This window comes from Zootoca vivipara, chromosome 6, assembly GCF_963506605.1.
Source record: "Zootoca vivipara chromosome 6, rZooViv1.1, whole genome shotgun sequence".
NCBI lineage: Eukaryota > Metazoa > Chordata > Lepidosauria > Squamata > Lacertidae > Zootoca > Zootoca vivipara.
The window spans coordinates 48,084,468-48,112,395 of NC_083281.1; the positions used below are offsets into that span (position 1 = coordinate 48,084,468).

At 47.5% G+C, this 27,928-nt stretch overlaps 1 protein-coding gene across 1 annotated transcript; it reads right to left on the minus strand.

The window, feature by feature from the left end:
- Nucleotides 1-54: 54 nt before the first annotated feature.
- On the minus strand, nucleotides 55-27,866 carry ATP6V0D1 (ATPase H+ transporting V0 subunit d1). The gene is made up of 8 exons (XM_035118573.2): nucleotides 27,189-27,866; nucleotides 14,236-14,407; nucleotides 8,463-8,641; nucleotides 8,018-8,097; nucleotides 4,417-4,494; nucleotides 3,817-3,993; nucleotides 2,847-2,924; nucleotides 55-1,770 (listed from the first exon to the last, which is right to left on the minus strand). Exons 1-8 carry the CDS (start codon nucleotides 27,322-27,324, stop codon nucleotides 1,609-1,611), a joined length of 1,062 nt encoding a protein of 353 aa, XP_034974464.1. The 5' UTR covers nucleotides 27,325-27,866; the 3' UTR covers nucleotides 55-1,608.
- Nucleotides 27,867-27,928: the final 62 nt, after the last annotated feature.

Genomic DNA, 27,928 nt, shown 5'->3' on the forward strand with positions numbered 1-27,928 from the left:
GGGAAGGGGCTGCTTCTCAGAGGGCACCCAAGACAAACCAACGGAGCGCTGCAATCATTTGGGGAAATAATTTATTGTCACAGTTTAACAGAAAGGTAATGAACAGCAAGCGAAACTCGAGGGGTCATACACCATGGAGCCAAGGTGACACATTTGGAAGGAAATTGAAACAGCCTCTTTCCATCCACACCAGCCAGAGGAAAGCCTCCCCACCCAGCAGCCACTTATTTGCACATACAAAGGAACTAAGAGACCGCCACCCATGAAAAGAGGCACAGCCCAGGAACACCTTTCCAAAGTGCTTGCAAGCAGAGAGGCTAGAGCCTGCTGGCTGCATGGGAAGGGCTGGGGGCTGGCAGGCTGGGTGAAGGAAGGGCAGCTTGTCTGCAGTGAAAAGGCTGGGACTTGAGACCAGTGCAACTCACAGCAAAAGCCCCATACCCTGAAGAGGGCCAGAGGAAGACCCACCACAGAACCTGCAATAGGGGAGTTCCCAGCTGAGGCTAAGTGGTTGCTGCTCTTTAGGAGTCCTGGTCATTCTTCCAAGTGCAGGTGGGGAGGAGAAGGTAGAGAGGCAGAGCTGCCTCAGCCACTTTCTCTACACAGGGTCTGAGGCACCCAGACCAGGCCCTGCAGCAAAGAAAGGGGACATTTTCACAGGACTTGTGCAGCCCAGCAGGTCTCCAATGGAGAGGCCCGGAAAAGACCAGGACCATTTTGACATCACCTGAGGGTCGCCATGGAAAGAGTAGTTTGACTTGCACATCTTTGGCCCAGCAGGAGAGGAAAAGAACACACACACCCCTACCCTTTCCTGACCTGGAAAAAGGAAAGACCTCTTCCTGAGCAAAGAGACTACAGGAACCTCTCCCCCGGAATGGAGCCTTGCTTGCAAAACACCTCCGGGCAATTGGATGGCCAAGCAAATTGCTCTGCCACTCGCAGAGAGGCATGTGCAGCCACAGATCTTGCTGCTTTGTCTAGTAAGTGGGCAGGATGCTCCAAAGCCAGCACCACAGGGAAGGAGGCTGTGCCAAATCCAGGGGACTGAAGCAGAAGCTCCACAAACATGCTTTAAACCCACTGAGTGGTTGTGGCTTCCTATCAAGAGCTGCTGTAATTGCAGAGCTCCAAGGACTTCCCCAGCCCTGCACTCTTTGCAGAGCTGGACTACCCAAGACTTTCAGAGAGAAGAGCCAGGAGAGTAGAGTCGGCTGAAAGATGCAGTACAACGAAGCCTCGAGTTGTGCAAAGACAAGCAGATGCTCACAGTCGACACAACACAAACACATCTCTTCACTGCTTGCATGACATTGTGCTGGCCGACCAAAGTGTTGCATGAGGGCACAGCGTTCCTGCTGACCCTCAGAAACACCCAGAATCCCTCCTTTGGAGGACAGTAAACTTCTAGTAATACTGAATGATCTAGTCTGATCTACACAAAGCACATACAGTGACATGTTAATGAGGAAGGAGGCAGGGCCCCCCATGGCCCAGCAAGACCCCAAAGGCTCCTCCCGGTGGTCCCTCGGAAAGCTACATCCAGGTCTGGAACTTGGGGAAGGGAGGCGAGGAACCTGTGGACTTGGCCCGGCAAAAGAGAAGGGTTTAGAAGATGGGGATGTAATTGTCTATCTTTGCCCGGTGGCGCTGGGCGATGCACTCCGCAATCCAGACGATGTTGCGGCACTCTTGCTCCTTCAGCTTCACAAAAGCATAGAAGACACCAAAGTGGAACTGGTTCAGGAAAGCCAGCTTGTTCAGCTTCACCTGTTGAGAGCAGATACCAGGTGAGCAAACACAGTCCTGCCAGCCACTCTTTCCATGCAAGCATTTCACAGCAACACCCTGCCAGCTAGAAGGAAAGTCACACCACTCTCCCCTCTGGCTTGCATGTGGAGAAAGGGGCCCACAGACAGGATCTAAGCTGGCCCCAGGAGCCTGCTGTGTGTCTCTGCAAGGGGAAATTAGCTGGTGAAAAGAATACACAGTACAGAACCCCCCCCACACACACACATTCACACCAGCTTAGTCTGATGGGTACAGAAGCCTCTCCTAGACATACGAGTGCTTGGCCACTGTCATCTGGGCTGCATGCTGGTTCACACCTTGCCCAGGTTAGTACAACCCTCAGTGCTTGGGGTTGCTTTGAAGGACACTTGGGAAACTGCAGCTGGTGAAATTAGGGCAGCAAAATTATGATCCTGGGACCGGGAGACGCATCTTCTTTGCCAGCTATGCTGGTTCCCAGGCACAATTTCAAGGGCTGGTTTTGACCTAAAAAGCTCTCAGTGGATGAGGACCAGAGGAGGTCAGCAGCAAAGCCAGAGGGATGTGGCTCCTCCACAGAGTACTCAGGCTTCTGTGCTCCTTGTCAGCCTCACGGCCATTCATGCTTGTCTGATCTCAGTCAGTCAAGACAGAATAAATGCCTCATTGGCATAACGGTGCCTTATCCACCAGACCTGTGGCATTCAGATAAGGCAGGGACCAACCCAGTGGTTTCGGAGTGGCCTAGCCCTGGTTGGTATTGGTAGCGGCTGTTTCCTTCCACACTCAGTTTGGGAGGGGGGGTGCTCCCTGCTGCCAGCTTCCTCTTGACTGCCGAGGACAGCGCTTGCAGCTGAAAAATAGCTGGCTGGCTTGGGACAAATGCCTACAAGGCAGAAATAAATGCAACAGTGGATGTGTTGGGGAAGCTTTCAAGAGACTCTTTGCTGGCCTCAGGCTGGGGAAGTGAATCATCAGGGCAGAGTGTCTCCAAACGCCCTGCCCACCGTGTTCACGGGGCTAGTCGAGCCTGTAGTGCAATCAAGGCACCTGATAAGCAAGGGAAGCCTACTCACTTCATGCTCAAAGAATCGATCCTCGAGAGTCTTGTCCCCTGGGTTGCTACCAGCTCCTTCAAACAGCAGCTTATATTCCTGTGGGGGAGAAAAGCTGTTACAAGACGAGTCAAGCAAGGGATTGGCCTTTCAACAAGCATGAAATGAAACCAGCTCAGAATACAATCACTGCTCCCTACTGGAGCCAGAGAAATAAAAGGCAGAGAAGAAAGCTGAAGAGAGGTTGGATCCTGGAGTGGGGTGTGTGATTTTAAAAACCACAAGAAGTAGCAAGGCAGCAACACCGCCATGCATGAAGAGGCTGCAGGGAAAGGGAGAGAAAATTCCTGCAGCTAAAGAGAGGGGGAGGGATAGAGGGGGAGGGAGGGAGAAATACACCAGGGGGGGGGCATTTGAAAAATTAGCAAGTTTTGAAGGTCAAGTTCATTAGAAGTTGACACAAATATGGAGCTTTGATGGGGGGGAGGTGTTGCTATTCATCAGTAGTGAAGCTTAACACTAGGCTTGCCGGGGGGGGGGGCAGGGAGGAGATGCAAACTCCCCAGAGACACGATACTGCAGCTTGAAAGCTAGGAAAGTGCAGTACTAATGACAAAAGAAAGTGGACTTTTCAGATTCCCCACCCCTGGCAAAGAGCAGCCCCTGGGAAGGTCACGCTATAAGCTGCTCTGGTCTACCCTTTTATGGGATACATGGAAGGAGGAGTGTGACAAAAATGTGGAGAGTGACACAAGGAAGGAGATTTATCCCCATTTTCAAAGCTCCAAAACATTATGGGTTAATAGCCTGATCACTGAAGCCACAGCCTGCTGCTGACAGCTAGGTACCTTTTGCCTATGGGTGAGGACTGAGCAACCACGTGATTGATTGCCCCAGAAACGAAACATGCCCACCCACCCCCAAATACTACACTGCACGTTGTCCTCCTCCTCCCCTAGCTCCAGGCCCAGCTCAGAGGCAGGAAGCTTACAGGGTAGTAGTCGGCGACTGCTTTGACTTGCTCGTAGTCATCTGCCCTGGCCAGTTGAGCCAGGCCCTCTGGATAGAGCTTTCCACAGTGGGGGAAGAGCTTTGCGCGGTCCTCCTTGGACAGCTCTGTGCCAAAGGAGTTGATGGTGATGATGAATGCTCTTCGGTCAGCTTCAAACTGCAAGGAAAGAGACAGGCAGGTTAGCAGTGTTAGAAAGGGCAGCAGGAGCCCAGCACCAGCACTGACCAGCTTCTTTAAAAGTTTCTAATGTATCCTAAAAGGGGGTGGGGTGGGCAGCCAATTATATTAAGGAAAGAAGCAAGGGATGGTGAGAGGAGGAAGAGTTCAGCTCAAATATATCCCTGCTCTGGCCAAATTAAGAGCCCTGGCAGCTTCCAGAAAAGGCTTCAGTTGCAACTTTGGCAGACCCCTCCCAAAAGGGACAGCACAGCCTTTTGAAAGCACTGAAGCGGGAATTCTTGGCTGGGCTGTGGCAGAAGGCAGGAGAGACGGGCGATGCTCGCTCCAGGGGCAGCCGGAGTTTCTCTGCTGGCTGGCCCCACACAAAACTAGGCAAGGGGGCTGCCAGCTGGCTCCTACCTCCAAGATGGGGCACATGGCATCAGCTGTTGTGCCGCCCAGGATTTTGCAGAACTTGTAGAAGGACTCGAGGTAAGCCTGGGAGGAACCAAATCGACACAAAAAGAGTCAGTGAGCCTGTCAGAGCCCAAAAACACAGTCACGTCAACAAGGAGGAACAAGGGCTGCTCTGCACACAGGAGGTACCAAATGGTGAAGGTGCAACCAAGGAGAGGGACAGCTCCTTGGCCTCTGCCCAACCCCTGCTGTTTCATCAGTGTTTTTGAAGGAGAAATGCTGTAGGGACCGGAATCCAGAGCATCTTCCACCCAACTCAAGAGATATTTATTTATACATACATACATACCCCACTCATCTGACTGGGTTTCCCCCACCACTCTGGGCGGCTTCCAGCAAATACCAAAATACATTAAAATATCACAGATTAAAAACTTCCCTAAACAGGGCTGCCTTTAGGTGTTTTCTAAATGTCAGGTAGTTGTTTATCTCCTTGACCTCCGATGGGAGGGCATTCCACAGGGCGGGTGCCACTACCGAAAAGGCCCTCTGCCTGGTTCCCTGTAGTTTTGCTTCTCGCAGTGAGGGAACCACCAGAAGGCCCTCAGTGCTGGATCTCAGTGTCCGGGCTGAACGATGGGGGTGGAGACGCTCCTTCAGGTATACAGGACCGAGGCCATTTAGGGCTTTAAAGGTAAGCACCAACACTTTGAATTGTGCTCGGAAACATACTGGGAGCCAATGTAGGTCTCTTAGGACCGGTGTTAAGTGGTCTTGGCGGCCACTCCCAGTCACCAGTCTAGCTGCCGCATTCTGGATTAATGGCAGTTTCCGGGTCACCTTCAAAGGTAGCCCCACGTAGAGCGCATTGCAGTAGTCCAAGTGGGAGATAACTAGAGCATGCACCACTCTGGTGAGACAGTCTGCGGGCAGGTAGGGTCTCAGCCTGCATACCAGATGGAGTTCATCCAGTGCAGGGACAAAATGGAGAAGCCTCAGCAGCTGCTGCCTAACTTAAGTTATCCCAGTGCCTCCCTTACATGCTCCCTTTACTGGACAGCAAAAGAGCCAAGTAGGAGGCTACAGGATCAAAACAGCCGCCACACCTGTGTTGGACTTGACAACACCTGCATGGCACAGGGAGAAACTGAGGAATTAAGTATCACTCCTTTGCACGAATCCATCTGATGCAGCAAGCAGAAAACGGCCCATCTGAGACTCCCTTCTACTGTTGGAGGAGGAGTTGTTGTTTATGGGTATGGAACAGAAGTAGCACTTCACCAATGGAAGGGAGTCCTCCACCTCCTGCGCCACAGACAAACAGCAGCAAGTGACTCAACACATTTCAAGGAAATCCACCTCTTTGCTGCTGCCACCTGTTAGTTCTAGGCCTGCCATTTAGAACAAGAGAGGTGAACAAGAGGACCACATTCAGCCTCTGGCTACCTTTGGGAGTCTGCATGTGCCAGGGCGGGCATGGCCACCCAACACCCTCATTTACACACTTACACACACACACAGTATCAGCTGAGAAGGGGGCTTTATCACTCTCTCTTTACTTGTCAATCTGATGATTCCCTGAAAAAAAAAATAGGGCAGGGCATCCCCCACCGAAGCACTGTGTGTCTATGTTTTCTTTTTCCCACTGCTGTCAAATTGTGAGCTGTTGGGCAGGGGCAGGAAAATTGGCCATGGGCAGGGCTGGATCAGGCCTCAGACTGGGATTGAGCCACCCCACCCTGCTGTACAGCAAGAGAAAGAAAGAAGCCTGCTCCACTTTCTCACAGACTTCAGAGCCCTTTGGTGACTCCCTTCCTTGTGTCTCCCTGTAACCTTCATTTCTCCAGGCTCAACATGCTCAGCAGCTCTTTCGACTGACCCTCACAGGACTCACCCAGACCACCCCCCCCCACTGAATCTGCATCACCCTCTTCAGAAGAGACTCAGAATCTGTCTCCTCTGAGGTGTGCTTGGTTGCACCGCTGCATATCTTCCATGGAACAGCCCAGTTAGTAGAGCACAAGACTCAACCTCAGGATTATGGACAAAACATTCCTGCACTGCAGAGGGTTGAACGATGACCCTTGTGGTCCCTTCCAACTCTGCAATTCCATGGTTCTATGATTCATTTATATGAAGTACCTTGTGTTGCCCAGGAGGTCCTTCTTTGAGGGTGGAGGATAAAGAAAGTTCCACCATTTTTAGAGGTATTATTTCCAACAGCTGTTTAACTGAAACTTTGCATTATATGTTGTTTTAATTTTTTGTGTATGTAGCATGCTGAAGGACAGAGTAGAAATATGAATAAAAGTCAGTCATATCCTTCTAAAATTGAGGTGCCCTGAATTGGACACAGGATTCCAGGGGGGCCTGACCAGCACCCAGATTCCACTCCGTGTCTCTTCAGGTAGAGACAGGGACCCTTTGTGGGTGAGTGACAGGTGCCCAGACATTGTAGAGTCCAGCTCCCAACATCCCCGGCTGCACTGGCAATGCGAACCTCAGACAGCCTCTTGGGGGGATTCACTGCCCCATCCTTGTGTCAATGCATGATAGCCGGGACTCTCTACTGTCTGTAAGGTCACAAGCAGGAGCCCAGTGATCCACACAGCTCCTTTGCTTGCCTGGATAGCAGCTCTCTGCAAACATCCTTTTCCTCACCTGCCCATTAACACTCTGGGTGCCTCATGTAATCCCACGCCTTGGCTCTCCCCCTGCAGACATGGATCTACCTGTAGCTAGTTAGGACCAGTGGGATCTAGGAGGGCAGCTGCAATCCAGGCACTCTGTTGCCAGGCATGTGAGATGGAGCGATAGACACGCAACCACAGCAGCATCACTGCCCCCCCCCAACATTTACACACCAAGAACAAACCTCCTGGCTGCAGAGCAGACTGATCCACCTCAAACCAGACGGTGCCAGCCAGAAGAGCTGTGGCAGGCAGGCTGCTCACAGCCCAGCAGGGACACGCCCTGAAGTTAGGTGCCAACCATTTCCCTCCACCCCACCTGGCTCCAGCCAACCGTATTAGCGATTGTATCAGGGCAGTGACAGTGCTGTACTAAAATCCTACAGGAAGGATAGTCACTAATTCAGAAACAGCTTGGAGCTTGGCATGCACCAAAGCTCAAAGTGACTCATTAACTTGGGGGGCTTGGAGACCCCCACCACCCCCACCAAGTCCTGCTAGGCATAAGGAAGCACTGAGAGGGAGGGGCCTTGGGTAGGACAAACGGCCCTTTCTGTCAGCAAGGGTAGCTGCAAGTGGCTCTTGGCTCAGCAGCAACAGCCAATTGGCCTGGCATTTATTTATTAATGACCACGTTCATAGTTTGCCCTTCATCTGAAAATCTCATGGCAGAAACACATAGAATTAAAACCAAAGTCCCCTCCCCCACATATAATTGCCAATAACTTAATACTGTATATAAAAAATAGAATTAAAACCAAAGTTAAACAGCAATATTCAATTGCATGCATGGAAAGCATCAGAAGCAAGAAAACTCCAATGATGCATTTAATGGCCTCAGACAATCAGCATCAATTTACAAAGTTCTTACTTGAGGAAAGTAGCAACTGACTTCACTCTCTTTGAGTGCTTACCTTATAAAGTGTGTTCCGGATAATTTCAATGTTCATTTCATCAAGGTCCTGCTCAGATATGCAGTCTTGGAAAAAGGCAGCTGCAAGGAAAGGAGAAGGGTGAGCCTAGCTGAAGGGCCAGGGAAGAAGGAGAGTCACCTCCCACCCAGACTCCCTGGCCAGCAGTTTCAAGTTCTGTGTGGTCAAGGCAAACCAGAAGGAGATCCTCCTCCTCTTCCACTGGCCCTCAAAGGTAAGGAGTCAGTGATTTTCACATTGAGCTTTCAAAGTAATCAAAGAGCCCAAAAGGATTTCCTGCAGTTACCAAACTGTACACAGTGGCTCATACTGTGTGCTAAAACACCACTACAGGAACCCTTCATGTCAAGAACCCCCAATAATTTTGGGTCTCCCTTTAAATACATTCCCCTGCGGAAGAGCGAAGCCCCTGAAACTGCTAACTCACCTAGGGGCGTGTCGACCAAAATGGCGTTGTACAGTTCAGCGGGGGTTTGGGCAATGTTCACCGCCTCCATCTGCTCAAAACTCCCCAGGGGGTGGCATTTGGGCACCAGCTCAGCAATGGAGCGTTGATGCAGTGTCCCAGTGATCAGGAGGATTACGTTGTCAATCATGTAGCTGTACCTGAAAGGAAGCAAAACAGACAACTGCTATGACCAGCCAAGTGGGGAATATGAACTCTTTGCCTTCACTGAAGTAGACTTCACTGAGGCTTCACAGCTGGAGGTGGAGTGCGGGGCAAAATGGCAGACTGAAGGTGCAGGTGCTGCAAAAGGGGGCCGCCTGAACCTGTTTAATTCCTTTTCATCTGCAAATTCAAGAGCAGTTTACAAGAGATTTCACATACACTATTGATCCAATAATGAAATCAGGTATTGCAAATCCTATTACCAGAGTTGGAAAGGGACCTCAGAGGCCATCTACTTCATCAGAACCCTTCACTGGTGGCCACCCAGCCTCTGCCAAAAAGCCTCTAAGGAAACTGAGCCCGTGCCCTTCTGTCCCAGGCAGCCTCTTCTCCCTACTGTCAAAAGAGCTGTTTAGCCAAAATTCTCTTTCGTGCCACTGTTCCATTTGGCCCCAGCTGCTGCAGCAACAAATGTCAAACCTACTCCATCATATCCATATGGCATCTCTTTAAAATATTTGAAGGTGGCTGTTGTGCCACGTCTTCTCTGGACTAAACATACACAACTCTGCCAGCCTTTCTTCCTCATAGGACTTGGGCTTCCTCCAAGTTCCTCTCCAACTTTGTCACTCTACGATTTTCAGTTTTATACATTTCAATAATTTTACAGTCATTTTAACATTTCAAAACTTGACTTCCTTCCCCCTCTTTCTGTGGTTCCTTAAGTTTATTTTTAATATTTTCTGCATATCCAAATTAACTTAATTTGTTCATTTATTCATCTACTTTAAATATATACTGTACTCTTGTAAAACTGCAGGTTATTAAAGAATCCTACCAATGTTCTTATCTGTTTACAGGTTTTGTTTTTTTAAAAAAATAGCCTTTGTCACTTTCTCCCTGATGTGTTTGCTCTGCCAACTCATGCTTGGTTTGTGGGGCACTAAAACCCCGAGATCCTTCTGACAAACGCAAATCAGACAAAGAGGCCGAAATTCATTAGGACACAAGCCTGAAGCCCTTCAAGTAGATTTAAGTGGCCCTCGGGTCTGGCACTAATAAATCTTGGCGAGGCCTGCCTAGGAGGTGCTCTCCACAGCGCACAGAGCAGAACACGCATGAACAGGAACATCAAAGTGTTTCTCAAAGCAGGGCCACTGCAGCCACATAGCCCATCACCTTACAAATGCCTCCAGCACAAACAAAGCAGGCCTGCTGCAGAACGATGGTGTGGAGTCAGCTGACCAAAGCAGAATGATCAAAGGCAGCAAGGAAAGCAAACTGAGGCAGCTGCTCCTTCCCTTTGGATCACCGAGAACAAGGGATGATAAGAGGGGAGCTGGGAAACGTCCCAGCCCACAAGTCAAAACACCCTGGCCAGATTCAGGAAGTGGTTTCCATCCTGCAGGTACACTTAATTCCTTCTCCTTCCTTGCAACATGCCTCAAACAACCCTTTCAGCAAAATTGCCAGGAGCTTGGGAGTGCTGCGAAGTGGCCGGCAGCCAGTTTGCATTGAGGAGAAGAACCAATAGTTGCAGGGAGGTGTTCCCTTTTGCACAGTGTTGTGCAACATGGCCAGCTGCCCAGGTGGCAGGAGCCAGCAGTGCTTCCACTGGTAAGAGAGCATGGCAAGGCTCAGCCACAGCCAACATAGAAAGCCCCATAGAGAGGCCCTGACCAGCTTTGCACCATGAGCAAAACGTGGAGCAGCTTGCAGGTTACTCTTGGAGGCAGGAGCCCTTTGATTGACAACCCAGCCACAGGATGTGCATCTTTTCCCACAAGATATGGTGTGCTTGCCACCAACGTGGACAGCTTTAAAAGGGGGTGAGCCTCATCCTCTGGGAATGGTTACTAGCCAAGGTGGCTATGCTCTATCGCAAGGCAAGAAAGTGTTGCTGATGCCCTCGCATCCTACTTGCAGGCTTTCCCTCAGGACCTCTGGCTGGCCACTGTGACAGCAGGAGGCTGAACTAGATAGCCACCCTTTGGCCTGATCCAGCTTCAGCGCTCTTGTTCATAGATATGGTCCTTCCCTATGCAAAATGGGTGAAGTGGTGCAGGCCAAACGGAGTCCCATATCCCCTATTTATGAGAGACTGAGGAGCAGAAGGGCAGAATCTTCCCATCATCTGTTAGGCTCCGTGAGAATCTTTTTCCCTTGCTTTTTATTTCTAAGCAGTCCTCATGGTTGGAAATGTCTGCTGCAGCGAAGAGGGGCAGGCAGAGCATCGTGTGCTCAAAGGGGGTGCTGCTGCTGCAGTGCTTTAAAAAGCCTCCACTCTTATACCTAGTACTGCTGCCTGCAGAAAACTGCCCTGCCACTGCCAAAGGGGAGGAGGAGGTGGCAGAACCCCACAGCAGCCTTTGTTGCAGGCACATAGATGCCGCATCGCTGACTTAGGTGTCGCCTGGTACAGCGGTGCAGGAGATGCTCTGCAGCTGAATGCTGCAAGCTTGGACCATTTTATAGGGTGTGTTGACTTTTTCAACTTTTAAATTCCAAAAATGAGCGGTGCTAAAAAGTTGTAACATGACTTGGGAGTTCAAAAATATATTTTGGCTAAATTAATATAATTTTGTTTTGTTTGGCCAGCAAAATGTGTGTACAATTGTCTAGAAATCATTAAAAAATGATTGCCAAGTACTTGCAGTTATATAACATATTAATATTATCATTATTATTTGTTATGATTTAGCATTACCTGATGGTAAAATAAAAATACTTAGGTTTTCCAAAAGCAGTTTATCTGTTTCTTCATCAAAAGTAGACTTACCAGGCTAAATGTTGTCCAATCAGAAAAATAGCAGATTGGAATTCCTCAAGCTGCAAAGCATTATTTTTAACACCCCCTCACTGAAGAAATTTGCAGAAATTAAGTTTGACCCCCTGAAATGACATGCCCTGCTGGGCCAAAGAGCCCCACCCAGAGGACAGACCAAGGTCTTTGGCAGAGGCACATAGGCCTCTCTCTAGTCCAGAAAAACAGAGATGTGGGGGGGGGGGGAGAGAGGCTACTTCAGCATGGGAGGCTTGCATGTTCTCCATCTCCTCAGGAAGCCATAAAAAACTGTTATCTGAATGACATTTGTTTTACTAGGTCTTTCAAGGCAAAGCCACCATAAAAAAGGATTCCAAACAAGGCACCATCTCCTAGGAGCAAGCTCTTATAATCCCCGCTGGTAATTAAAAAGCTGGATGGATCAAGACTGCACCAGAAGCACTCAAGAGTCGGAACACTCAGCCAAATCCTGCAGCGGAAGCCAACAAGCAGAGCGTGTTCTGAAGCCAGAGTGCACAATCACTCTCACCAAGAGGCCCAGGAAAGGATCTCCGCTTCTCTGCCACACCCAAGGCAGGAGCGAGAGCATCAGGACCAGACTTCTAGACAGAACAGACAATGTTTCCAAGCTCTCATCCAGAGATGAGCTCCAGTTTTCTTCAGAGATGCTGAGATTTAGATTTTAGGCTCCGGTTTAGGGGTGTTTTCTTTGTCTAATCTTAAGAGCAGACACTGGATCTTCTCACATTTCCAGCCTTGAACTATCTACCTGTAAAACTTTTGAAAGAAGTGGCTCCCAAATGGACCACTTGAAAATTGCTGTGGGTCTTGGTGGGTGGACTATGCAATGATTCTTCTGCCTGCCTGATTTTTAAATGTATTTTTATTGCTTCTTATGTTGTATTTTGCTGTACAGAATTCTAATTTTAATTCCATAAACCTCCAATGGCAAGTGAACCTCACTGGTAGGCCACAGACCACAGTTCACAAATACCTCAGAACAAGAATTTCCCCAAATCAAGATCCAAAGAGGAGAAGAAGAAAGGCAAGTTTCCTCACAAACTCTCTATCCCTTTCCCCGCCTAAGTTGTATATTTCACCCAGCCATCTTCTTCTTTCTCTCTGCCTACCCTGAAGAGTCTTTGGCCAATTCAGCAAGCTCTTTCTGGGCATTTGCCCAGGCAGCCTGGACTCCTTAGAAAACAAGGCCACCAGGGCCACTTGCCAGCTAGCTCTTTTGATTCTGCTACATGTGGCTCTTGGTGTGCTTCAATACCCTTTTCAACATTTCAGTAGCTGAGCTGCTTCCGCAGAGCCACCTAGGTGACGAAAGAGCTTCTTTCTCCTCCGTCTACGGAGGATGCACTATAGGCCCCTTTCGCTCCCTCCACAGGCATCTGTCATTGGTCAAAACATCTCTTTTGGATCATGGCTTATTAAGAAACCCAACAAGGTACAGTATGAGATATTAATCACATATGCTAACCAGGCTCATAGAACGGCAAGTAAAAAGCAATGATCCAGTCAATTCCTCAGAAGGAAAACCAGCTGTGAAAGACCCTCTTCCACCTTGAAGTAGCTTCCCTACTTTAATGTATCCCACGTGGAAACCAAAATCTAAAGTGAAACTAAAGGGTTGCTGCATTATTATTATTATTATTATTTTAAATTTTTTATTATTAACCTGATCTTCACCATGAAGTCTGGGGGCAGGTTAAAGGTAAAGGGACCCCTGACCATTAGGTCCAGCCGTGACCGACTCTGGGGTTGCAGCGCTCATCTCGCGTTATTGGCCGAGGGAGCCAGCGTACAGCTTCCAGGTCATGTGGCCAGCATGACAAAGCCGCTTCTGGCGAACCAGAGCAGCACACGGAAACACCGTTTACCTTCCCGCTGTAGCAGTACCTATTTATCTACTTGCACTTTGATGTGCTTTCGAACTGCTAGGTTGGCAGGAGCTGGGACCGAGCAACGGGAGCTCACCCCGTCACAGGGATTTGAACCGCCGACCTTCTGATTGGCAAGCGCTAGGCTCAGTGGTTTAACCCACAGCACCATTATGGTATTAGAAGAATATGGTGAAGAAGAATATGGTATTAGAAGAATATGGTGGATCCAAAGAAACATGTCAGGTGTCAAAGGCAAGGGTAAGGAGGTGTTTCTTCAGTATATGAGGAAAGACAAGCAATGAAGGTGCTACCCGGGGGGGGGGGGGGGTTCCGCAGCTTAAGGACTGAAACAGAGAAGGTCCCCATTGAGGTCACCACCCCTTGAACTTCCAAGGGCACCAGGACTATCAGGAGGGCATCCTCTGCCAATCATGGCAACCAAGAGTTTCAATTAGCAATAACTGCACCTCGGATTAACCTCATTGGCTACGAGGGAAAGAGACAACCCTTCAGGTATTAGGGGCTTTAGTTGCTTAGTGCTTTAAATACTCTCATGGGCACTCTGAATTGGACCAGGAATAAACTAGCAACTGATGCAGCCATTTTAAATGAGGAGTGGTGTGAATTGCAAATAGAACTCCGATCATTAATCTGGCTGCTGTGTTCTAGACCTGTTGAGTCATCTTGAAAGGCAGCCCCAGTTAGAGTACACAGCAATAATCTAGCCTCAGTTCCCAGAGCATGGACTACACTGTCCAGGATCACTGCTCATAAAACATTTTAAAGCCAAGCTGGTCAGGTCAGATTGCTTGGCAGGAGAGACTACAGAAGTCACACAGATGTAGGGACAGACACTACAGCTTCTCAAGGGAACCAACACGTTGCCCCATTGCATGTGCCCGCTGCTGGCTCTTACGTGATGAAGTCCAGGAAGCTGGCCAAAGGTTCATAGGCGTGATTTCTCATGTGGCGGAACTCCACCACCATCTTCTCCTTCAGCTTGTCATCAATGACAGACACAGTGAGGGGAGAGGCTTCGTTTGCAAGGAAATTCCCATAGTCTGTGCTCTGGAGATGAAGCTTCAAATCTGGGGGGAGAAATGAAGGCAAGTGTCATGACTGACTGAAGCACTACAGAGGACAGACCAAGCAAGGCCAATGGTGATGGAAGAGGTTTTTCTAGAAAGGTGCCACAGCAACACCTGCTGGGTAGAATGAGGTGGTTCTACTTGTCTAATCTGCTGAGCCTGCCAAGCACAGACCCAGGAATGTGAAAACGCACAAGGCCATATTTTCCCCTAGAAATAAAATGAAGTACAGTACACCACATGCCCCATTGTTACCATATAGCAAGCATTGTATTTTATGCCCTGGCCAGTGCTGTGGCTTAGCCAAAGACATGTGATAACAGCAACAAGCTTGGAAGTCTCTGTAAGGAACAGAGGGCGGGGGCTGGGAGTGGCAGTCAAGGCTGTAAACTTGCCAAGCAGCATTTTGGGGCTAGGAGAGGCAATAGAGAAGAAACAGGCTTCTCTGATCCCTTATTCACTGGGCCAGCTGACCCATTCATTCCATTCTGCCACCAAGAAGCCTGACTGGCCTCCCAGTGCTATTCCACCGCACCCAACTGCCTAAGAACTGTGCAAATACTCAAGCACCCTGATGCAAGCCTTTCAAAGAAGCCAGTCAAAGTAACCAGCACATTCAACTTCAGCTAGTTAGTACAGTGTGAAATAACTTATTATTTTAAGTACGTGAGGAGGCAGAAAGTAATCAATTTGTCCATTTCCCAGAATACAGTACAGTGACTGTTTACCAGCTGGTGGTTATGAGACCGTAAGTGGACCAGATGAGAGATGACCTGCTCATATGTTCAGTCATCAGTACAAAACACCAGAACTACCTTTGCGAAACAACTTTTCAAATAGAGGTCAACCAAGCAGGCATTTTAAGGTACTGTAAACTGATCAGTTTTATTATGGATTATAAATAAAAGAGTGAGTGAGTGATGGAAGAAAGAACTTTGTGCTCCACAGGGAAAGCAAAATGGTTTTAAAGTTCCACACGCAGCCAGGTGAAATGCCACCAGGGAACTCTGCTTGCGGCAGATTTTGCTGAAATATATTAAACCCGACAGAAAAAAAAGCAACAGAAAGGAGAAAGGGATCCAATTCCCTGAGTATCCTTGCTGCAGTAGCTCCATTCATAGAGATAATAACATAATATTTGCACTAGCTACTCTGGAATGAGCAGCAAAAGCAGATACTGCCCTCAAGTTGTATCAAATAAACATCAGTGATAATGTAACAGCCTGCTGGATCAGGTCAGTTGCCCATCTAGTCCAGCATCACAATGGCCAACCAGATGCCCATGGTGAGCCCACAAGCAGGACCTGAGTACAACAGCACTCTCCAACCCTGTGGTTTCCAGCAACTAGTATTCAGAAGTCTACTGCCTCCAACAGTGGAAGAACATAACCACTGTTGTTAGTAGCCAGTGATAGCCTTTTCCTCCATGAATCCCCTTTTAAAGCAGTCCAAGTTGGTGGCCATCATTGCCTCCTATGCAAGCAAGTTCTATAGTTTAACTCTGCACAGCATGTAATTCTTTCCTTTATTTGTCCTGAATATTACAACATTCAGCTTCATTGGTTGCCCACAAATTCTAGTAGTAGAGAGAGGGAGAAAAACATTTTTCTATCCACTTTCTCCATGCTATGCAACATTTTATAAACTTCTAGCATGTCACTTTTTACTTCATTTTCACTAAACTAAAAAGTCCTAATGGCTGTGACCTTTCCTCATATGAAAATTGCTCCATCCCCTTGATCATTCTGGTTGCCCTTTTCTGAATATTTTCCAATTCCGCAACATCTTTTTGAAGTGAGGTGACCAGAACTGTGCACAGTATTCAAAGTGCAGCCACACCATAAATTTGTATTGCAAAAGAACCTCACTTCTCACTTCGTGACCGCTAAGCTTTCTCATGAGACTTGATACTATCAAGAGATTTTTTTAAGTCTATGCATACTATGTTGACTGGGTCATCTTAATCTATATGCTTGTTGACACTCTCAAAATAATTCAAGTGTGTTAATGAGGCAGGGCTCACCCTTGCAGAAGCCATGCTGCTTGCTTCTTTTATCTTTAATAACACTTTCCACCAGTCTTGCAGAAGAAACATTAAGCTAACTGGCCTGTAATTTCCAGAATGCCACGTGGATCCCTCCAAAAATTGTTGTCACATTAGCCATTTTCCTGTCTTCAGATATGGGGTCTGATCTTAGTGACAAGTTACATGTTTTTGTTGGGAAATCAGCAATTTCAGTAAAGGTGCAGAGGGACTAGTGGACCAGTCAGGAATGGAGCGATATGAGGCCCAGGTTGACATGCTGCTGTAACGGGAAGAGGAAGGTGGCAAGAAATAGTTCAACTCTGTGTCAAATCCACATGCACAGACATATTTCCTCTTTCACTCAAAACAAGTTTTGAGGAAAACAGCTGAAGCTTTTCCCCACCAGGGCATAGGCGAAGAGCAGGACCACTGCCAGTCACAGATGTGGCCCACTGGCTTACAACTACTTGCCCTGGAAAGGCATCTCTTATCTGCCAAGGAAAGGCTTCAGGGTTCAGGCTCTGATAAACAGGCTTTTTTAGGTAAGGGCTCTAGCTCCATGGTCCCAAAAGGTCTCAGGTTCAATCCCTGGTAGAATCTCCAGAATGGGCTAGGTAAGGCTTCCATCTGAAACCGTGGAAAGCCTTTGCTGCCAGTCAGTGTACACAACAACAAAGTGAGATGAACCAGTGTTCTAACCTGGCATGAGACAGCACCCAGTGTAGGCTAAATACATCCAGTTATTTCAGCCTTGCTTCCCAAGACCTGCCCTTCCAGCTTCACGCTATGCTTGCAGCTCTCTTACACTGACTGACCCCCATCCCAGCTGTTCTGACAAAGACTCCAGCATGCAAAGTGATCTGGTCATGCCCTATCCAAGTCTGTACCTTTGGGGCTCCACATAATTCCTTTATGCATCCCTACAGGCTGTGAGCCTCACCAGCCATGAAACGCACAAGTTTAAACATGCTCTTTAAAGAGCCACTTGTGGCCCCAGCACAAAGGATTCTCCCTTTCCTTTTTCTGAGAGTTCACTTAACAGACCTTCCTGCGGGCAGTAAAGGGGCACAAAAGGGGTTTGGGGGGGGGAGAAGGAAAGAGATTGAATGGAACCAGATGGAAAACACCCGCCCAAATTGCTCCGAGTTTCTTGGAATCTAAAGAACTTCAAGGCTCTCGATGCCTCCAGGGAAACAGCAAGTTGCATAATCACAGCTCAACTTTACAGCAAGAACCAAGTAAAGGGGGAAGGAGAGAGATTGCATCCAAGGTCAAAAGGAGCCTCTGAGTGAGGCACAAAATGGGGGCTGTCACATGCAAGACCAACCAACTCTAAGGCTGGTTTGGAGCAACTACTGCCTCTCACACCAGCAGCTGGACAGCAGCCTCCATCTTATACCTGTGATAAGTTACTTAAATATACAAGGTCAGAGCAACCAAGGCACAGGTCAAGACACCCTCTTCTGCCAGGTCTGATCTAGCAATACAGACAACAGAACCAGTGAGACGCCAAAGGGTTATTCCACTCTGTCCAAGTTATTTCAAGACTCACTTGCAAGGCTGCAGGATGGCAGAAAAATCTCACTGATGCAGCAGCATCTTTTTAGGCAATAAAGTTGCAGGCTTGGAAACCACCCTTTCTGTGATAAAACCCCAAAGTTCCTCAAGTTCCTGTTTTTCATTTAAAAAAAAAAAAGCCAAACTGGCGTATTTGATCTTTGAGAATAAAGGGGCCTAGAAACCGAGGCTAGTACACCATGCCCCTCCCTGCAGCAGATAACAGAATGGCCACCCAGCCTCTCTGTCTGACGACCTCTAAGTAAAGGAGAGCCCAGAATATCTGCAGGCTCCATGGTCGGACAGCTCCTACTGCCAAGCCATTTCTCCTAATGTTCGCCTGAAACGGACTCTTTTGCTTGTGCTCTCAGCACACTCAATCAAATCCTGGTCGAGGGGGCTCTCACTCTATTTTGAGCACAAGCCTTTCCCTCTGCAGCTGCTAAGGAAGACCCAAACACAACACAGCTTCCTCAAAGGCACAAATCCCCCAACCACTTTGCTTTGGCTACTGAGAGCTTGGGCAGATGGGGAGACAACCTCAGTGCCCTCAGTGGCTCCAATACTGAACAGGGCACATCAGGGACTTGATGCAGCTGAAGGACAGGCCCCCTTTCAGGCCACAGCCAGTCCAGCAGGTCCTCCTGCAGGACACTACCCGGGGGCGGGGAGAGAGAGCACCAAGGCCAGATCCAGCCCAAAAGCAATTTTTATCTGGCTACCAATGCTCTACCAAATTTTACAAAGATGTGGTGAAAAGTTTGCCCACATTTCTACTTGTAAAGACATTAAATTGCTGGTAGTTGCATGAGATGGTAGTCATGTGCAAAGGTGACATTAGTTTGGATTCTGCATGCCAAGTGCCCTGGGAATTCCACGTTCTGTAATGACAAAGCCCACATTGCTATACCTCACTGGTTTTATTACAGAACCAGACTGTCTGCAAGCCATCCCTCTTTAAGAAGATCTTCCCCTTTGGCTGCCTGTCTTCATGGCTTCTATTCATCTGCAATGCTAATCTGACTTTTTTCAAAGGTTAATGGATTTCGGGCTGTTCCAAGGACAGAAAGGCCCAGCAATGATGGGCCAAGCCTGAGGGTAGACAAGGATGCAATCTTCAAGCTTGCTTTCTAGAAGAGGCGCCTTTAAGGGACACAGCAAAGTCTCCAAATATGGGCAGCAGCTGCAGTTTGACCAAACAAATGAGAAACATGGGGACAAAAGAGAAACCAACATGGGGTTGTTGGTTAGACCTGATTTGTTGGTGTTCACAACTGACATACTCTGTTTTTAGTCTTAGTCTTTTCTTAGGAATAGCTCAGTTTTCCCATCTATTCCAGTGGTCAAAGTATGACAAAATTATTTTATGTAGTGTTTTCTGGCCCCTTCCTTCAGTCATTCCACGATCTCATTCTGGGCCATGGAGGCAGGTATTTATGTACCTATCTGCATGCACTTTTTAACAAGAAATCACTGGAAGTGCACAAGAGCTGGGCAGTTGAGCATCCATTTCTATTTGACTGTGAAATAAGAAAACCGAGGTTCCATAAAATAAATGCATGTATGTAAGTGCATTAAACACATTCCTAAACACAGAAAACATAAACCAAACCCTAATGTTTGAAAAGCCACACCATCACTTTGGGAAGCGGCCCTTTAAATGTATCCTGCCCTATACCTAGCTGTCAAGCAAGCCAGCCACTAAGGGTGCTACAACTGATACCTCCTTGAAGTGATAGTATCTGCTTTTTGTTCACATGCTGTTCTGAGCCTTGAAAAGCACTTAGAGCTGAAGGAGGAAGTTGGAAGAATCATGCTCCTTCCCACTTCCTCCTTCAGCTCTATGTCTTTTCAAGGCTCAAAACAGCACAGCACGTGAACAAAAAGCAGAAGGCCCAAGAGGGTAAGAGCAAAAGGGAAAGGGAGATTCATGGCAGGAAAACAGAGGGTCTGGGGGGAGAAAGTGGGATGCCACAGGAATCAAGGGAGATAACGGAGGAAGAGTTGTGTGGTGTATGAGTGTGTGAGGAGAGCGAACTGAGGGGAGAGTGTTAGAGGGCAGACAGAAGTGCCTGCACACAGGCATGTACACACTTTGGAAAAGATGATCCTTTGAAACTGCATAATTTTCCCACAGGTCTCCATCATCAGATCACAAACATTTCTCTCCATTGACTGAATGAATCTGGTGCTTTCTATTACTCCTGTGGTGCAAAACCATGACCCTGATGTACAGATCCTGATAGATCCTCAATGTTTACAAGGTATCCACTCAAAATCTTAATCAAATTATAGGTCACTCTCTGCATGCAGATGTATTCTGCAATCTCGAGGGTATTGTTGTCATTCTCTTTAAAAATCACGAGGATCCACAAGGATTCAGGCACTGAAAAAGTGAGCACTTCTTTTTCCTGTTTAAGCACAAAGACACAGCAAATAAGCACACTGAGTTAAGAGAGGGAGCTGTTAGTAACAAAACCAAGTGACTGGCATTTTAACTGAAACTCCAAGCAGACCAGGAACAAGAAGGATAATTATGAAGTAGGAGAGGGCAAATTGTGGAACCAGGGGAAAACCTTATGGCGAACATGAAACACAGAGCATAGATCAAACCTACCACACACACACACACACACACTCACTCATACAAACAGACAAAGAGCAAAGCACATTCCTGAGGAATCCATAAACTTACTGGGGAGTGCTCTGGGTCAAGCAAATGAGCAAAGGCTTGCATTTCCTTTTGGGGGGCACAAGAGGGCAGCATAATCCACTGTCATATGTTCCCCACCTCTGGAGAAACTTTAATTTGATGGGGGTGGGTCAAGGAGAAGAGCTACAAATTCAAGAGGATCCATTTTAATTACACTGGATCTGATTTTTACCCAGATTACATGGAAAAGCAAAGTTGTGTGTTCTTTGCCTGTAGAGTGGGAGGGGGAAGGGAAAGAGCCAACCAGATGTGGCCGTTAGTGCTCACGGCATACTCTCAGCATTCAAAATGGGCCCCCAAAGATTGACGACTCCTTCACTTCTGCCTTGGCTCAGCCCCAGAACCACTGTTCAGCATTGGTGTGGTGCAGAGACTAGTGCTGGATTACATCTAGGAGATACAGGTTCCAATCAATCACGAGGCTCACTGGGTGGCCTTCGGCTAGTTCATGTCTTGCAGCTTAATCCGATTCACAGGGGAGGAGGCCAGGCAGTTTGCAAGGGCATTTTGTCCTTTGGAGGAAGAACAGCTCAGAAACACAGTAAACAGCAGCTGCGGACCATACAGAGTCTGAGTCCTTCAGACTGATCCCACAGTCCATCTCCATCCCACTGAATAACTACAGAGCCCCCCTATATTAGGGGTCAAATGTTTTCCAGGCAGACCTGAGCCTATGTAAACAAACAGCATGGAACCACCATGTTCAAAGGCATTATAGCCCCCAAAGGTCAGGTGCTGGGGCCAAACAGGAGGGGAGAGTTGCTGCTTACAAGCTTCTAGGAGTCACACAGCAAGTGGGAAAATGATGCTGGACTTGACAGAAGGCGGCGCATGGCTGTCCCAACAAATGCCAAGGAACATCCACATCAAAACAGCATTGCAGGCCATGGGAAAGGGGAAGAGCATTCAATAAGCTAACTCTCAAACACTCTCATACAGCTTCCTGGAAAACAATGAAGATTCTGCAAACCAGCAGACATGCTTAATGGCTTCAGCCACAGCACACAAGTTTTCATATATTTCATATATTTGGTTCTGGCAAACTGGAACCATGTACAAGGCAGGCAGATTCAAATGGAAAGTTCAAGGAATAGCTCTTATAGCCATTATGGCCAACAGGGCCATAAATGCAGGGAACCCCCCCTCCCCCACTACAGAGGCATGGCCAAACTTGACCCTCCAGCTGTTTTGGGACTACAACTCCCATCATCCCTAGCTAACAGGACCAGTGGTCAGGGATGATGGGATTTGTAGTCCCAAAACAGCTGGAGGGCCAAGTTTTGCCATGCCTGCTATAACACATTGCAAAGTCAGACAGGAAAGAAAGCCAGGCAGAGGCCTGGGGCACCACCTCATGGTGGTAGTGAGGAATTACAAGAGGCTGATCCCAGCAAGCAGGAAAATTAGAACACAAGCAAAGATGTGCTACTGGAAGAGAAGAAACCTCTAGAATGGTTTTAAACCTCTAGTCACAACCTATCCTTCTCCTGGCTGCCAGAACAGTCATTCAATGTCATGTATTTATTACATTTCTAGACTGCCATTCAAGCAAGGCACTGCAAAACAAAACAAAGAATCCACATAAGAATAATTAAAATGGCTAAAACAAATACATAAACATCTCCTCAAAAGCTTGTGGGAAGAGATGTGTATTCAGTAAACACCAAAGGAAACGCCCCCTAACTTACAAAGGGTGGAAGCTCCGTAGCTGGGTGGGCCATGAAAGAGGAAGCCCTGTCATTGTGCAACAAGCCACACCAATAGGCTAAGCAGGGCTCCTTCCCCTGCCAATTATAAAGACATGGCTAGAAAAAAAGACAGGAAATTGGATCTTCCTTCAAGCAAGCCCATTTAGTGATTTGTAGGAACATTCCATTCAAGCATCTTGAATTGGCCTGGTAGCAAATAGGCAGGATTGCTATTAGAAGAGCCCTGCTTAACATTTTGAGCTGAAGCTTTGAGACACATCATCTAGATCAGGCATCCCCAAACTTTGGCCCTCCAGATGTTTTGGACTACAATTCCCATCTTCCCAGACCACTGGTCCTGTTAGCTAGGGATCATGGGAGTTGTAGGCCAAAACATCTGGAGGGCTGCAGTTTAGGGATGCCTGATCTAGACAAGCAGCTCCCTGATCCCCTGACTTGAATCTCCCGACTTTTTGTTCTGTTTCCATAGATGTTTATACGTATATGTGTATGTTTATATATGCAGGGAGCTGTATTCTATAAGTGGTTTTATAACCAAATTCTTGATGTTTTGTCATCTGCTTTTATCAGTTTGTAAACCACCTCAGTATGGAAATGAAATGAGATATATACCGCTAAATTATTTTAATTACTTAGTAATAACCTAGACCTAGACTAATGAGTAAAAACATATGTAATCATTATCAGTTCATCCTGTAAAGCCAAGGGGATGTTGATACCATCACCCAATGAGATGAAACTCATCCTCCTTTGGACACTAACAGATTGTGTCACCTGGGGCCCAATACCCAATGACCCACTTCCAAGGCAGGGGGACTTATCCAGAGGAGTGGCAAGAGGGCTTTACTTACACACACACACACCAGCCCTTGAACAGCCTCTTCCATTGAGAGCTCAAAGAGACAGGAGAGACAGGCACTACCAAGCTATGAAGGACTCAAGGAAGAGTGCAGCTGCCCAATTTTAGTACTCAAACTGCTTAGAGAATTATTGCTGGAAAAGCAGCAAGTAAATATTATTAATAAGTGAGGTTTTTTAAAAAATCAATTGGTATGAATTGAATCTATTCGAAGTATGACAATTACTGGGTGTCATTTGCAGGACTGAGTCCTTCCTTCCTCTTAAAAAGCATTCATTTTTTAATTTAAAAAATGAGTAACAGAAGTAGCTTGTTCATTCAGCAGCCCAGGGTTCTTTTACATTTCCACCTCTTGCAATCCTCCACAGTGTGTCAGCCGATTACCCTCATAAAAGAGAAAATGAAGGAACTCCTGTCAATATTATTCTCCATGTGCCAGGCAGTGTGCAGTGTGACCATATGGATGTTTACTCAGACATAAGCCCTCCCAAGTTCAATGAAACTTACTCTCAGGTATTCTTGTAAAGAAGCTGGTAAAATGTGGGTTTGACAATGCTACCATTCAGTGGATTTGTAACTGGCTGATTGACCGAACCCAAAGGGTGCTCATCAATGGCTCCTCTTCATCCTGGAGAGAAGTAACTAGTGGGGTGCCACAGGGTTCTGTCTTGGGCCCAGTCTTATTCAACATCTTCATCAAAGACTTGGATGATGGGCTTGAGGGCATCCTGATCAAGTTTGCAGATGACACCAAATTGGGAGGGGTGGCTAATACCCCAGAGGACAGAATCACACTTCAAAATGACCTTAACAGATTAGACAACTGGGCCAAAGCAAACAAGATGAATTTTAACAAGGAGAAATGTAAAGTACTACACTTGGGCAAAAAAAAATGAAAGGCACAAATACAGGATGGGTGACACCTGGCTTGAGAGCAGTACATGTGAAAAGGATCTAGGAGTCCTGGTAGACCACAAACTTGACATGAGTCAACAGTGTGATGCAGCAGCTAAAAAAAGCCAATGCAATTCTGGGCTGCATCAATAGAAGTATAGCGTCTAGATCAAGGGAAGTAATAGTGCCACTGTATTCTGCTCTGGTCAGACCTCACCTGGAGTACTGTGTCCAGTTCTGGGCACCACAGTTCAAGAAGGATACTGACAAGCTGGAACGTGTCCAGAAGAGGGCAACCAAAATGGTCAAAGGCTTGGAAACAATGCCTTATGAGGAACGGCTTAGAGAGCTGGGTATGTTTAGCCTGGAGAAGAGAAGGTTAAGGGGTGATATGATAGCCATGTTCAAATATATTAAAGGATGTCATATAGAGGAGGGTGAAAGGTTGTTTTCTGCTGCTCCAGAGAAGCGGACATGGAGCAATGGATTCAAACTACAAGAAAGAAGCTTCCACCTACGGTAAATATTAGGAAGAACTTCCTGACAGTGAGAGCTGTTCGACAGTGGAAATTGCTGCCAAGAAGTGTGGTGGAGTCTCCTTCTTTGGAGGTCTTTAAGCGGAGGCTTGACAGGCATATGTCAAGAATGCTTTGATGGTGTTTCCTGCTTGGCAGGGGGTTGGACTGGATGGCCCTTGTGGTCTCTTCCAACTCTATGATTCTATGATTCTATGATTCTAAGTGTGTCTAGGCCTGCAGCCTACATTTGTTGACTCCTTTATGTGTGGAGATCTACACTGGTTACCAATTTGCTACTGAGCCAAGTTCAAGGGGTTACTATTATTATACTGGCAGCAACCATTCTAGGAATGTTTGATAGGTGCACAATTCTGCTGAACCCAAAAATGACACAAAAAAGAGGAGGAACAGAACAGGAGCAGAATGGGTATTTGCAGGCTTTTTCAATGCTGTTGGAAATATACATGATTTCACTTAAATGTGTGGTGCCTTGGAAAGTAACCCCCACATAAATTGGGAGTTGCCTGTATAAAGCCCTTAGCACCTTGGAACTAGTTTACCTACCAGATCACCTTACTCATATATGACCAATTGACAATATGTCAATTGTGGAATTGACACTATAATCCATAATATCCATTCCATATTTGTAAAAAATCATTTTTTTTAGTGCAGCAGCACCTAAAATTTGGAACTTCCTGCCTACTGATATCAGGAAGGCGTATTTGCTGTACTCTTTTCTGTGCCTGCTAAAAACATTTTTGTTTAGACCAGCTTATCCAGACACATAGATGCTGAAATGTTTTAACCTCTTTTACTGTTAATTTTGATTGGTTTTTTATTGTTTTTATTGATAATTTTAGTATTTCTGGTAAATCACTTTGAATTTTAGCCACAATTGGGCAGTAAATAAAATCTGGTAAAATAAAATAATATTAATGAAGGAAACAGTTTCATCCTGCAAAACATTCTCTGAACTCAACTGAAAAAGCTGCCAAGACAGTCTGGAAAATGCAGCACAAAATTTAACATACGATAAAAGGATGTTCAACCCAGGTGAAGAAATGCTGAATTTTGCTACTAATTTCCCCAGCTTACATTACTATTACTTCAAAAACTTCAGTCCTAAAGCAAACTTACTTGGAAAAAAATCCTAATGAATTATGAATCCAATGGAGCTAACATTTAAGTGAATGAGCCAAAGCCTTTGGCCTTAGAAATGTGACACAGCTTCCTATGACTCCCTTTCCATAAAGGATTTTGTTCAGAGACCCAAGAAGACTTGCTCCAGCCCTTACAGTCTGAAACACACTTTGGAGTCAGTTCCCACTTGCGGGGCTCTTGACAGCTGCTCTTGGCAAGGAAAGGCTCTTGACAGCTGCCCTGCAATCAGGGAATTCCCTTCATTTAAAAATCTGACGCTTGTTCTTGATTACCTTGCAAAAACACTCACTGATGACAAATTCCAGAGAGACAGACATGTTACATTACAAACACAAGAATGTGTGCTGATATCATAAAGACACCCCCCCCCAAAAAAAGTATTTCTACAGTTAGCGCTATCCAAAGATGTGCAGCCCAAAAATCTTTAAGTGGGGGAAAGCAGAATCTTAATGCAAGTGCAGTTACTATTCACAAGAGCAGAAGCTGGTGACTGTGCTTGATGCTACCTTTGAACTTATGAGGCTCTAATTCTACAGAAACTTTCTGCTGCAATAAACATGTCAGCCTTTAAAGCGTCACAAGTTATGTGCGTTTTCAGGGGAAGTATGAATCTGTTGGTTCCCCTGGTTTTCTCAGTGGCTTTTGAGAGCACTGACCATGTGAGGATATATATAAGTTGGGAGTTGGCAGCACTGTTTTCCTGTCCTCCCACTTGGACCTAGGCAGTCAATTCATAGCATCTATGCTTTGGGGTTCCAGAGGGTTCTCTCTCCTTACCCCACATTGCTTAATTAGGTGACATGACTGAATGAAGTCACCTGGGCACTTGAACTGCAGCAGCATCAGTACTGAGATGGGTGTTACAAACCTCTTTCACCAATACACCAGCACCTTTGCCTGCTTCCAGGTCCTACTCAAAGTGTGTGCATTTACCTTTAAAGCCCTCCATGGCAGGAACCTCGGCAAGGACAGAGCTATTTTAAAAATCTGGTGACTCAGAGAACTTCATCATACAACACCATCACAAGGAAATCAAGCAAAACAACTTGCTGCTGAAGCAAGTCACCTCCAACGAGCCCCCACCCCCCTAGTCCCCACTTCTGCTCCAGGCGCGGCCAGTCTCCTGACTGAAGAAGCGGCCGCCTTGAGGATGAAGCGCGACCAGGCAAATCGAAACCTGCCACGAATGGTGGCGGGGGCAAGGAGCAGGTAGCGGCCCGTGGTGTGGGCGGCTAGCTAAGAAGGGCCCGGAGCGGAACCCCTGAGGAGGAGTCGCGCTAGGCGCCTCGCCCCCCCGCCCTCTGCACATGCTCAGGAACACCTCCCCCCTCCCCAGCTGACCTTCGAGGCTCTCGCACTGGACGAGGTTGACATAGTCAGCCTGGCTGAGGACGCCGGCCTTGAAGCCTCGCACAAGGCCTTCCAGGTAGCCGCTGTCTACGTTGAAGTACAGCTCCGGGAAGCACGAGAGCAACATCGCGGCGGCGGCGGCGGCGGCGGCGGCGGCAGACACGGGAACCGGCCAGGCTCGGAGGAGGCTGAGGAGGGGCCGCCGGAAGTGGGAGCAAAAGTCTCGTCTCTCACGTGATCCCGACAAAACCGCTGCTCCTTCCACGACTCCTAGAAGGGCCCGCCGGGGTGGTTTCCTGTTTCCTATCAGACTCTTTTAAGCGCCCCCTCCCGGGTTGGAAGTGAGGGTTGCCCATAGAAACCAACGGAGCGCTGCCATTGGGCAACAGAAGACCTCGGCAGCCGCCGGGGCGATTTCGGTGCTTGCAGGCCCTCATTTGTGTATCCAGCGCGTTAGTCAGCTATGGTCCTCCTCAGAGTAGACCCGCTGAGGTAAATGGACACGATTCTCTTGGGTCCGTTACTTTCAGGAGGACTTAGTGGGGGCTCGTGAGGAGTGCGCAAGCCTGTCAGACCGGCCCCTGTCCGACCCCGCACTTCCGACGACTTCGGCGCGAGGAGAGCCTCGCGGGGCCGTTTCTAGAGAGCAGGCCGGAGTGGAGAAGAAGGGCCCGCCGAGGCCTAGGCAGGGATGGCTCCTCTAGGAAGGCGCACGTCTATGGCTTGATGCC